Consider the following 14,447-nt stretch of genomic DNA (forward strand, 5'->3'; position numbering starts at 1 on the left):
TCTCTTATAGCAAACATTATTTTTAAAAAATATAAAGGGGTTAGCTTTCTACCCCTCCACCACTAACGCATTTATACTCGAAATTAACAAGTTTGTTTGAAGTTAAAAGTATATTAGCAGATATACCATCAGCCTAAAAAAATCACTTAAAATCAATTTTGAGCAAAATAAAATCAATATTAAATTAAATTTTTTAACATCATAATTGAAACTTTATATAGTCTACTCAGGCGTCTCAGGGACTATTTCGTCTTTAAAAACTCTAGTTAATTGACTCTAAAAGGATTAAAAAACATTTTGAATGCGGAGTCTAAGGAGGCCCTAATTTTTGACCCTATAGTCCAGAGTCCCGAAGTCCCTAAAAATTGATAGAATTTTCAATCCCTGCTATTAGTTTACGTGATTTATTTTGTGTAAACACTAAATATTTTTGGTCATTTTGTTTAAATTGTTTTTATATACAAGAATGTGAAATGATGTATTTATTTAAATTATAAAAAAAGTCATTGACTTAGAGTGTTGTTTATTCTCTAGATGTATCCTAATAAAACTTTTTTCTTAAATTCCATCCCAGATAGCACATTATCGTTGGCCTAACGTCGGATCAACGTCGAAAAATTCGTTGGCCGATGGTCAGCAACTGACGTCGCCACAAAGTAAATTTAAAAGTCGGCGCGATATTGCAGTTGGACTAACGTTGGCCCAACGTCGACATCCGACGTTGGGTGAATGTCGCATTCTAACGTTGGTCCAACTTAATATTATTATATATAATAATCTTTACAATTTTAATTCCTTTTGTAAGCACGTGCTAACTATTTTTTATATAATGTTAATTAAAACTTTTACATTGACTTTTTTTTCTCCAAATAGGTTTTAATAATTTTTTTTCGTGATAAACAAAAATTGATTTTTATGCAGATAAATGAAGCAACTTGAATATCATAACTTTGATGTTCGAACGCTACTCATTTTACAATTTGACAGAAATCCCAAAACTTACATCTTTCGTTTAATGAACTTCTAGGCAATGCTATAACTACTGTAAAAATTATATATTTATATATAATATCTATCTATCTATCTATCTATCTATCTATCTATCTATCTATCTATCTATCTATCTATCTATATATATATATATATATATATATATATATATATATATATATATATATATATATATATATATATATATATATATGTATATATATATATATATTAAGATGGGCTGAAAATATTGTCAAAAAAAAAAATTTGCAAAACTATAATAGGCTGGGGGTGGAATAGTTGCTCCATAGTAGCATTAGTGAAAACAAAAAAGTAGAGCTCATAAATTTTTTGGTCTTTGGGTGCCACAACACTCTTGAAATATCACCAATTTTTGCAATTTTGTAATTTTCTGACATTTACATACAACTAAGCAATGTTTAATTTAGTTACTTAAAATACTTGTATTACACAGTACACAAGTTTCTCAGAATGGCAAAAGTAACCGTTTCTGGCAATTACGGGAACAACGATCACTTTGTGTCCCGGTTTTATGTACCTGGAAAACTGTATTAGTCTCCACATATGTCGCGATCTTTCCGTGCACACCGACCTGACTTTAATGTGAAACCATAGCGGTGCATACACAGTCATGACATACGTGACAAGTTCCACAAGATTCTCGGTAGGAATAGCTGTCGCTACCTATAACCGAAGCAGCCAGTTCGCGGTAGTCAACCTTCTTGAATGTACCACCGGCCCGGGCTTTTGCAACGCAAGATCTCAATGACATTGCCCAGTCTCTACTGCTTTACAAATATTGAACAAATATTTTTGATCCGTGCTCAAGTCAGCACAATCCACAGGAGGACAGTTGTCAAACTTTATAGCCACAAATGCTACAACGGGCAATTCTTCACATGTCAGCAGCAAGCTTCCAATGCGTCTAGAAAACAGTTTTGGACTACTTGTAACTCCATCAAGATGAGTAATCATATGCCTTAGTGGAAATTCATTTGCATGCAATAAGCAGATGAACCACTGAAGCGGTCTACCAAGGCGCTTTTTGAGCAAAACGGATCACACCTTGGTGTGTGCCGGTATTGACATTAGTGCCATCGCACCCAGTAGCCATTAGATCTTCTGTTTTGACTTTATTCTACTTTAGAAAGTCCCAGATACCTGTAGTTATGCTCTCAGCTCCTCCACTTAAAGGTGTTATGTACCCTAGGTACTCTGATTTTGGCTCGCAAACTTGATACACATGTTTTTCTACAATAATTCGTTCATGGTTTTTGTTACCTTTTCAAGTTTGTTCTCTGGTCTTGTCTTTGCGGTCATCGAAATAGAGTCCATTGTGTTTTTGCTGGAATGTCTGGGTTTGTAATTGTTTTCTGACTTTACACCGTTCTCTGCCAAGTTTATTCTTATCTATTATCATTGATGTGTCCCCCTTGTGTATATGACCCACACCTTGCAATGTTGCACTGACAATAGTTGCTGCACAACAACCTGGAACTTTATATCTATCGCACAAATTAGCTACATTTGGTAGTTCTATTCGCATTTGTTTCTTGCACTGCTTGTTATCAATATACAATAATTTACTGTCAGTAGTGTCAGTTGTAACACTCAAATCTGGATCCATTGCATCCATTCTTGAGTCATCCTCATCAGACGTTGCCAAAACATTTACATCGTCACCTTCTTCATCAATTTTGATACATTTGCGATGTTTTTCCATGAAATCATCAACTCGTCTTTGGCGTTTTTGTAGTAACACGAGTTTCTTTGTAGGTCTTACATCAACGCCGACGATCGTCATTTTTCGGTACCACCTCCGTCAAGAAACTTCTCTCCGGAGGTGGTACCTTATACTCAAGTTTGCATCTGCAACTTGGAAAATCGATACATTTGCAGATTGCAATATCAAATAGTTGCAGATCTGTTTCGGTAGCAAATCTTTTAAGTCACTCGGTGTATGCCGGATCACATTGCCGGATAACCGAAAACCGGACAGCATTGGGACTTTCTTGTCAGCTTCTTCGATGCGCTGCGTGGTGTAGTATTGCACTTTTCCGTTTCTTAAAAACATAAACAACACGAACTCAGGTATTGCTGAGAAGCGGCCGATGCATGTAAACCTAAACCCTAAACCCAACTTTAACTTTAACCCTAACTCTTCTCAAGTTAGCATGATTTTCTAAGTCTTGTCACGTAATCTCGTAACAATAATAAAATTACGGTTATGTAATAATGCAATAATGTAATAAATATAGTCGTACTGCTTACCTGAGCATTAGTCAGATTCTTTGGCTTGCTACTGGGTGTCATAATAACTTCCTACATTGTTTGTTTTGCTGAACAGTAAATTAAGTTAATTGTATATTATTTACTTTATTTTCATTATAAATGAGTGATAATAGAGAAAGCATAATATATTTACAAAAGTCTATTGCATTACCTAACTATCTGATTCTGTTTCACTACCCTTAATTATAATTATGGTTGCTTTTGGTAGTACTTCATTGGAAGCTATACCACTTTAAAACCAAGTTAGGACATTTGGCAGTCATAAAATTGGGACGCCCTGGACGCACCACAAGATGACTTCCAAAATTCAAAATATTTTGCACAATAACTAACAAGGTCGTGGAGCAACTATTGCACGCCCTGCCGTTTCCTAGTTTTCAAGACAGTTTTTTCAGCCCACCTTAATATATACATATATATATATATATATATATATATATATATATATATATATATATATATATATATATATATATATATATACAAATATATATATAATAGAAATTAAAATAGTTCAAAAATCATTAAAAGTCTTTTGTGCAACTTTGATATAATCTACATCTATAAAAAATAACAAAAAACTATAAAATGTATGTACATAATACTATATACAATAAATGTAAAAATAAATAAAATCAAAATGATGTATTATCTGCGTAAAGATGGAGTCAATGAATCACGACGTTTTTTTCAAATTATATCAAAACAGGAAATTATTGAATGATAGTATCACTGCAAACATTAGAGTTAATCTGCATCATACTTCCTTTTTACAAATATTAGTTAAAATCAAACTTAAAAAAAATCTTTCTGAGTCAGATGTGAAATAATGTTCATTAAGATCATGGTTGTATTAATTATTATTACCTCGAACAGGAAAAATTTCTCTTGCATTGTCATCACTCTCAGATAGATTGTTGTCATAAAAAACACTTCAACAATCATTAGAAACATTTCTGGTGAACAAATTCATTTTCTTATTACAACTTCCAACATAAATTTTTTTATATCTCTATCAGCTTGCTTTCTAACTCTTCTTCTATTTGTTATATATAAAGTAGCCAACTAAATAATTAGTGAAATAAAACTTAGTATCAATTGCAAAATAACCCATCAAAATTGTTTTAGTAGATTTGCATTGTACCTATATAGGCATTTTTAGCATTTTATTAGAATTTTGCTCATGGTTTACTTAGTGGGCCATTAGTGGAATCTTCATTTAATGGCAAGCCGATAATGTTCCCATATATGTTAATAGTTGTTAGTGATTGGCCCAACACTTTTTTTGGCTTCCACTAATGGTCAACTAAGTAACTTCTGAGCAAAACAACAGTGGTCCGCTCAAAATGACTACATAGGTTCACTGAAAATCTGCTATAGAATGTTTGCTGGGAATGTATTTATACTTTTAGTAGCCTAATTTTATTTTTCGATATTAATACTATTTAATTCTTATTTAATTCTATTAGGATTTTAAAAATAACCTAGAAAAATATATTTTTTAAAATAAAAGTATTAGAGCATAAAGTGTAGTCTTGATGCAAGAAATAGAAGCTTTAAAAAAGCCTTATAGCACAATTTTGTAGATTCTCCTTTAATCAATGCTACCCCATGAGGGGACATAGCAACAGCACAAATTTACCCCTGAACCTCATGTAAATTGTGTTACCCCGAAGTTCTTGATAAACTATACTCTCTAAAATGATACAGGTAAACTTATTTACAAACTATATAAACAGCTAAAATATACATTTTTGTTGTATTTTGTAAATAAAAAATTATTTTACTTATTGTTCCTTTTTATTTTAAGAACCCTGTGACTGTTAAAATTTGACTTAAATGTCTTGAAACGATTAATTTATTAAATAAAATTCTTATCTAAAATCTAAAAACAGAGGAAGTTAGAGTATAACTACTAGTTTCAAATAACTACAAAAATGGAAATAAAGTATTATATACCTGTGTTCTCTAACCAATAATTATCGTGATTTCTTTTAACAACCACCTCGTCTCTTGATTCAATCTTTTTTGATCTTCTTCTTGTGATTGGACTATTCTGAGTACTAAAGACCACTTCTTCTAATTTATAATTCAAACTTCTTACGCTTTGAAATGATACTTTCACAACTTCTTTGCATAACTTTCATAATAGCTTAAAAATTTAACCAAATAGTTTCCTTATTTCGCATTAAAATGTTTGAAAATGATGCTTAAATAATGCAATTATTAACTACAAACAGATAATTTAATAGTTATTAACTTTTAAAGTAAACCCTTTTTTTAAAGTTAAATTAAATACTACATATACATGTATAATAATATACAAATTTAACATGTTTGTTATATCCAAAAATAGTCTTGATTGTTTTAAATCTATAGTGGTCAAATTCTATATAAATACATTGAGACATATATCTATGTTTATATATATATATATATATATATATATATATATATATATATATATATATATATATATATATATATATTTGTGTCTCATTTTTAAATTTTTTTATATTATATATATATATATATATATATATATATATATATATATATATATATATATATATATATATAATATAATAAAAATTAAATAATTTACATAGATTCTGCTGATCCATCAGAACTTAATGATTTTACTGAAGAAATGAATCTAATGAAAGGAATTGGATACCACAAGAATATTATAAATTTGATTGGCTGTTCAACAATTAAGAAACCCTTATGTTTAGTTGTTGAGTATATGGAGCATGGCGATTTATTAAATTTCTTAAGAAAAAATCGAAACAATGTAAGTTATTTAGTAAAGCTGCATTTTTTTACTGTAGATGTCTTTTTAGGTGCTAAAAAATTTTAATTATCGAGTTCTCTCCTCACACATCAATGCTTTTAAACATTATGTCGTTTTCATATTTTCCTGATTCATACAAACTACAAATTTTATATTTTTTGGTCAATTGTTTCTTTGCATTTAACACTATTCTTAGTTTTCTATTAACTTTTAACTCAATAGCGGTTGCTTTTCCGTTTTTGGAAGTGAGTTAGTTAATAAATAGAAATATTTAAAGTAAGTTACTCCTTCCTAAGTGTAAGTACATTTTGCAGCAAGCAGGAAAAAAAGATTCAGTTAAACACTTATTACGTAGTTAAGAGAGAAATGAAGACAGTTCTTAGAAACACTTTTTTGGAATAAGGCAATAGTTCTCTCTAAATCATAGTCTGTAGAAGAGTTTGATTGATAAATAACTTAAGCTACATAAGTCTAAATGGTTGTGATTCATATGATGGGTTAGTTTATTTAACTGAAAGACAGGAAGAGTGCGGCCATTGAAATCACGAGTCAAATAAATGGAAAAGCTTTTATCAAATAGTTTTGCCTTTTCCTTGGGATTGGTAATAAGGTTAGACACTTTAATTAGAAATTAATTGATAAGCATACATATGTTAATAACACTTTAGAAGACATTTAGAAGATTTGAGACTTGGTCTCAGTTGAGTGTAAACTGAATCAGATAGATTGAATAAGTAGCACCTTCTGACATTTTTCAAAATTAAAAAGTTGCTTGTTACTAAATGTTACATTTGTTGTTACATTTAAAAGTAATGAAAAGATTAATTACAATTAAATTTAGCTGCTGCTTTAGTCTTTTATAAAACTATGGTGTAGTATGAGGAATGATTTGAAACTGATGAAAAAGAAATTGAAGCTAATTAAGCTAAGGAAATTAAAGCTTCCACACTTGCCCGATCCCAGAAAGATATATAGGAGGCACATTTATCAGCAGAGAGATAAAAGACATTAGCCCAAGACCTTTCATAATAAGATTAAGTTAGCTTAATTGATAGGCTGAATCTGAAGAAGTAAACAATAAAGAATAATTGCATGGTCAGAATCATCTAAAGTAAAACTAGGAGAAATTGAACACAAACTAGGCTCAGAATTAAGATAAAAGTAAAGGAGTGATGGTAAGCAATTAAGGTTTTCAGTAAAACTAGTAAAGTTTATTATCTGGGTAAGAAGATTGAGAAATACAGAAGTTATAAATGTTAGTGCAAGCAGGATCAGTAATGTTGAAGCCAAGCCATATTGTTTGATGAGCATAGTTCAAATTAATAACAGCATCAATGGCTTAAGGATAAAAAGGAATAACATCTATGTATATATATATTTATACATATATATATATATATATATATATATATATATATATATATATATATATATATATATATATATATATATATATATATATATATATATATATATATATATATATATATATATATATATATATATATATATATATATATATATATATATATATATATATATATATATATATACAGTGAACGTTCAGGCAGAACGTCTCAGACTCATTATAAACTGGTTCCAGATAGTCTAATCAATGATGTTCTTTCAGGATGTTCTAAAAACGTTGAAGAGAGACCTAAATAAGACATTTCGTTATACAAAGTATAGTTTTACAAAATTTGTCTAGAATAAACTTCTTTTAAACGTTCAAAAGACGTTCTTTGCATAACCGATATCGACGTTCTTTTGAACGTTCGATATTAGTTATGCAAATGTTTAATGCACTGGTTATGTCTATATAGGCAATCATAGAACTTCTAGGGTTTTAGTGACAAAAACTTAACGTTCAAAAAATAAACGGTAAAAACGCTCTACCGCAACATTACTACTGCACAACTAAAAGGATAACAGCTTAAAGCTAAGTATAAATGCCATTTTTTTTTAAATAAATGAAAAACGGTTTCAAGTGTTTTTTATTTTGGTAATATACTTTAATATTTAGTCAGTCCTACTTTTGCTTGAACTGAATCTAACAAGCTTTTGGCATTAGTTCAAATAGATATTTGATTTGATTTTTTGTCAAAGTTAGTCCAATTTTGGTAATCTATCTATTACCTATTTATTTTGGTAAATTATCTATTACCTATTTTTTTATTTAATAAAGTCCATACATTTTTCATATAATTTAAATCAGGGCTGTGTGAAGACCAGTTTAAAAAGTGCATGCCTTTTTCTCCTTATAAGGTTTTAGTTTTTCTAGCAGTGTGTTTCGGATTATTGTCATGTTGAAACAAAACCGTTTTCCAAATAACGTTATTTAGCAGAAGAAGTTTAGTTTTGCTATAGTCAATTTTTATAAAATCAGCATTCATTGTTTCATCAATAAATTCTAGTTAACCAACACATTCCACGTCATAGAACATTGCACTTCCACCACCATGTTTAACTGTTTCTCTCGTGCAACTTAATTGAAAACCTTCACCCCTCTTACGCCAAACTGTTTATGCACTATCAGATTTTTAAAAGTTAGATTTGGATTCATTTGAGTGAAGAACTTTTCTGTAAACTGATAGTGGCATTAAAAATCATTTTTTGCAAAATAAATTCTTGTCTTCATATGATTTTTTGTTGAGAATGGTTTTTTACATGCCCTGCATCCACTGAATCCTGCTATATGAATGCGATTTCACGTAAGTGAAATTGTGTTTCCTGTTAAGTTTTTTAGATAAATTGCTATATTATTTGCGGTTTAAAACAATTTTTTTAATCGTTTTTTAAAATTTCTCTTGCATCTCATTAAGATGCCTACAGCTTTCGTATTCGTCCAGTACAAATTTCAAATGTTTCCTATTGTTGGTTTTTTTTTACAATGGCTCTTACTGTTGTAATATTCGGAATGTAATGTTGGAAAATTTGCAAATTTTTCAACTTTTCTATAAGTATTACCTTGTGTAACCAAGTCTTAAACAAGTTTTCTCTAAGTAGTATTTAAATAAATGCCTTTGGGGTGCTACACGGATTGACGAATAAAGTTTTTAATGTCTTTTTTTTCAAAAATGTTATTAATTGTTAAAAATAGAAGTCTAAAAACATAAATTCAATAATAAAAATGATGTTTTATAAATCAACAAAATTATAAACATTCATTCTCTTGATAAATTATGAGCGAAACAGATTTGTACTACTAATTTAAGTGCACGCAAGTTAATACCAGTTCATGGCTTGCACGGCTCATGGTAATGCCAACATAGGTGACCCAATTACTTACAATTTATTAAAAATTGTAATTGTATTGAGAATTATTAATTACAATTTATTAAAAATTGGGGCAAATGTAGCATATGACCACATCCAATTCTGGATGAAGTTTTAGTTGGATTGGTTTATCGGTAAAGGATATATGGCAGTTTTTACAACTCAGACCTCAAAATGTAATCAATTACATTGATATTCGATCACTATTTTCAAAATTAAGGTTACACGAGTGTTTTACTATGTAATATTAAAATTTTTTATTATAATTGTTTTATTGCCATATGTGTTGGTACATTTTCATTTTATAGATAAAAATATTGATTTGCTATTCGAAGCGCAGTTTGAATTGCTTTGTGCATAGGATAAATATCTTGACATATCCTAAAGTATAAAATATTGCCAAAATGCAAAAAAAAAAAAAAAAGTGCTAAGAAAAGTGCAAAAACCTGGAAAAAAATCAGGTGGTATATCATGTTGTTTATTGATCCTTTAGACCTTCCTAAATACATTAAATTTCAAAATTAAGTGGAAAGTAATAAACTATATAAACCCAATTTGTATGTTATATTACCATCACATAGCATCTGATTAAACTGTAAGTCATTGTCTTTGATTTTCTCCACAAGTAATTTATTTAAAATTGCTAATTTATCATTAATCTAATAAATTGAACAATGGTAGTAGTTCTTTAGAAATTCTTCAGATCAGGTTATCCTGCTACTGGTAACATGTAACCCAGTACAATCTGCTTCATGTCCTGCTGCCTTGTAGGATACGCCTTTTTAGGCAAAGGCTAGGAGATGCCAACTCCGATTTAAAACACCTCCTGCCTTGGGGTTCTTGGTTGAGTAAAGGCTAGAGATGGTGTCTCGATAAAAATACTCATCTTGGGCAGATGTTAAATGCACCCAGCTACTGTCTTGTAGAAGCCTCCTAGGCAAAGACTTAAGGGGTAAACAGATTCTATCTGTTGACCAGCCTCGCACCCCTTCTTCATCTATTAGGCTGGCGCAGATGTATTTTTAATACATTGTTTCCAGTTTAGGATGTTGAATGCTGGATCTTCTTGACTCAATGCATGGGTTTGCTTGTGTCACTGTTTTTATGACTAGGCAACTCATTCTATTATCTCCTTATGAGGGTACAGCTCTAAAACTCAGTTTTATGGTTCTGAGGCCGGCTGGTAGTCAGGTTTCCCGAACTCTGTGGTAGCTCTCAGAGAGGCTGATTCCATCAACAGCTGAAAAATATCAAAGTATTAACAGTGCCATGTTGCGCATGGATGGTGTCCCTGTTTGTACTTTTGGTGTGCATTGCGGAGGCCACATTTGGAGCCCTTTGTTACGGCTTAGGGTTTATTAGTAGTAATGAGGCAATTGCTTGGGCTATTAAACGGTGTTCTGAGTACTATCTATGCTTTGAGTCAAGTTCTTCAATCTAATTTAAAAATGAATAAAGTACCAAAAACTATAAAACACAAAAAACCATCATCATCACCAAGTTCTCTAAACCTATCATTCACTAATATTCGTGGTCTTCGAAGTAACTTTTCTTCTGTTGAGTCTTATCTCTTGCAAAGTTCACCAGACCTACTTGCTCTTTGTGAGACTAATTTGAGTTCGGCTGTCTCATCTTGTGATCTTAGTCTTGATGGTTATCTTCCTCTGATTCGCAAAGACTCCAATAGTCACATGCTTGGCCTGGGCATTTACATTCGTAAGAATTCACCTGTTTGTCGTGAAACTAGGTTTGAATCCACAGACTATTCTTTCATGTGCTTTCGTTTAGCACCACTTCACTCTATTACCTTTCTCTTTGTTCTATATCGATCTCCTTCATCTCAAGACTGTACACTTTTTGATGTTATTTCTGATCATATTGACCAAGCCCTCTCTCTTTATCCATCAGCTAATATAGTTGTTGTCGGTGACTTTAATGCTCACCACTCTGAATGGCTTGGCTCTAGTGTCAGTGACTCTGCAGGCATTAAAGCCCACAACTTTTGCCTTTCTCAATCCCTAACTCAAATAGTCAACTTTCCAACTCGCTTTCCTGACAACCCTAATCATTTACCTTCTCTACTCGACTTATGTCTTGTTTCTGATCCTAGTCAGTGCTCAGTTTCTCCACATTCACCCTTAGGTGCTTCTGATCACAGTTTGATCTCTTTAAAACTAATATCTCATTCTTCTTCATCACCTGAATACCCCTACTATCGAACCTCTTACAACTACAGTAAAGCTGACTGGGATTCTTTCCGTGATTTTCTTTGTGATGGCCCTTGGGTAGAAATCTTTCAACTTCCTGTCGACAAATGTGCTTCTTATATAACTTCGTGGATTCAGGCTGGCATGGAATCTTTTATTCCCTCTCGACGATTCCAGGTCAAGCCTCACTCTCCTCCATGGTTTTCCTCACACTGTGCTGCTGCGATTGCCAATCGAAACCGTTACTTCCATATTTATCAGCAAAACAATTCTCCAGAAAACAGACGTCTGTTTATTACTGCTAGAAACAACTGTAAAAAGGTTTTGTCTAACGCCAAAACCCGCTATTCTCAGGTCATGAAATCTCGTATCTCATCTCAAAAATTAGGCTCTCGTGACTTCTGGAGAATCTTTAATAATATCAATAATAAGGGCAAATCTATAATTCCACCTCTCTTGTATGGTTCAGACTTTGTCACCTCACCTAAAGACAAAGCCGAACTGTTTGCTAAAAACTTTTCATCAATATCATCTCTTGATTCCACTAATTGCGTTCTACCTGATATTGCCAACAAACAGGTTGATTCATTGCTTGACATTCATATCACTTCAGAATCTGTATCTAAAGTGATTTCCTGTCTAGACTCTTCTACAGCTTGTGGCCCAGACAACATACCTGTTATTGTCTTGCAGAAGTGTTCTCCAGAGCTGTCGTCTATACTCTCAAAACTATTCAACAAGTGCTTATCAGAGTCTTGTTTTCCAGCCTGCTGGAAAGCTGCATCTGTTATCCCTATCTTCAAAAATTCTGGGGAGCGATCTGATTCGTCTAACTACCGTCCCATAAGTCTTCTTCCTATCATAAGCAAGGTTTTTGAATCTTTAATTAACAAACACTTAATTTCTCATCTTGAATCTAATAACTTACTTTCTGACCATCAATATGGATTTCGATCTTCTCGTTCTACAGCTGATTTGCTAACAGTAATAACTGACAGGTTTTATCGTGCATTAGATGAAGGTGGAGAGGTTAAGGCCATCGCTCTTGACATTTCAAAAGCGTTTGATAAAGTTTGGCATGCTGGTCTTCTCCATAAGCTTTCTTCTTATGGTGTATCCGGCAACATCTTTAAGATCATTGAATCCTTCCTTTCCAATCGTAGCATAAAAGTTGTCCTCGATGGACAACACTCTTCCTCTTATTCTGTAACTTCAGGGGTTCCTCAAGGTTCTATCCTTGGCCCTATACTCTTTTTAATTTACATTAACGATCTTCCAGATATTCTCACATCTAAGGTGGCATTGTTTGCTGATGATACTACCATTTATACTTGTCGTGATAAGAAACCAACACCCTCTGATTGCCTGGAGGGGGCATTTGAGCTTGAAAAGGATCTCACTTCTGCTACAGCATGGGGCTCACAGTGGCTGGTGAACTTTAATTCAGATAAAACTCAATTTTTTTCAGCCAATCGTTATCGCAATAATTTAGATCTTCCTATATTTATGAACGGTGATGTACTCGATGAGTCACCTACTCTTCATCTTCTAGGATTAACTCTTACTTCCAATCTTTCTTGGAAACCATATATCAAATCGGTTGCAAAATTAGCATCTGCTAAGGTTGCATCTCTTTATCGAGCTCGCCACTTTCTTACTCTGGATTCTATTCTCTACCTCTATAAATCTCAAATCCGGCCTTGTATGGAATACTGTTGCCATATCTGGGGCGGATCTTCTAATGATGCCCTTTCTCTTTTAGACAAGGTGCAAAAACGCATTGTAAACATAGTTGGACCTGCTCTTGCGGCCAACCTTCAACCATTATCACATCGTCGTAATGTTGCTTCTCTTTCTCTTTTCTACAAATACTATAATGGGCACTGCTCGAAAGAGCTAACGTCTCTTGTGCCATCTACTAAAATTCATTCTCGTGTTACTCGTCATTCAATTAAGTGTCATCCTTTTTCTGTGACTGTTCCTAAGTGCTCCAAAAACGCTTATTCGTCTAGTTTTTTTCCTCGAACATCAGCTCTTTGGAATTCGCTTCCTTCATCTTGCTTTCCTGATTCATATAATTTGCAATCTTTTAAATCGTCCGTCAATCGTTATCTTGCTCTACAATCTTCATCTTTTCTCTTACAGTAACTTCCAACTTTAATTAGTGGCTGCTTGCAGCCTTGTTGGAAGCGAAGATGTTTAAAAAAAAAAAAAAAAAAAAAAAAAAAAAATGCTTACTGATCAGATCAGTTATGCAATGTAACAGTTTTTCTTTGTACTCTGGATGATTATTGTTTCGTTTTTACCTTGGCTATTATTTATAAAAGACTTGATGAGCAGTTTCCATAGTTTGTTCACTATAGGGTTCCAAGCGGGATTATTTGGGACTTATGAAATCTTTTATGTGGTAGAAGACCGTGTGAATTTTGGGTGTTATGCTTTCACCAGTTTTCACTATATAATAAATTTTGAAATTTTTAATTATTTCAGCAAAATACGACTGAAGAATAAATCTAAAACAAGCTTTTACAACTAAGTTGAAACTTTTGAATGGTTCAACTATATGAAGAATGTCGGAAACCGAGTTTGTATCAGCAAGTTGCTGGATCACATCCACATTAGGAATAATCCTGCATCCATTTCCCTTGAAATAAAATTAACTGAACCCCATGATACGGGTTCAGTTAAGTTTTAAGGGCAGTTGGCCATTTAACAGCTTTTATCTAAAAAGTTTTAAGTATCTTGAAAAGATAATTGACAACAGAACTTTGGAGTCGAGGTCAAATAATTGGCCCCAGCTCCAGGCTCTGGCTTCATTAAAATTTTTAGCTCTAGCTCCAGCTCTGAAGCAGGTCCAGCCAAAAAAA

The 14,447-nt window shown here is 32.3% G+C and overlaps 1 protein-coding gene across 5 annotated transcripts in view; it reads left to right on the forward strand.

The window, feature by feature from the left end:
• Nucleotides 1-14,447, forward strand: part of LOC136085753 (uncharacterized) — a 207,903-nt gene that overhangs the window by 171,632 nt on the left and 21,824 nt on the right. For all 5 annotated transcript variants that reach the window (XM_065807143.1, XM_065807146.1, XM_065807145.1 and 2 more), the window contains one exon: nucleotides 5,913-6,097. In XM_065807143.1, the coding sequence (XP_065663215.1) occupies nucleotides 5,913-6,097 (185 nt within the window). The remainder of the gene's footprint in view (nucleotides 1-5,912; nucleotides 6,098-14,447) is intronic.

This window comes from Hydra vulgaris, chromosome 10 (assembly GCF_038396675.1).
Source record: "Hydra vulgaris chromosome 10, alternate assembly HydraT2T_AEP".
NCBI classification, from domain to species: domain Eukaryota; kingdom Metazoa; phylum Cnidaria; class Hydrozoa; order Anthoathecata; family Hydridae; genus Hydra; species Hydra vulgaris.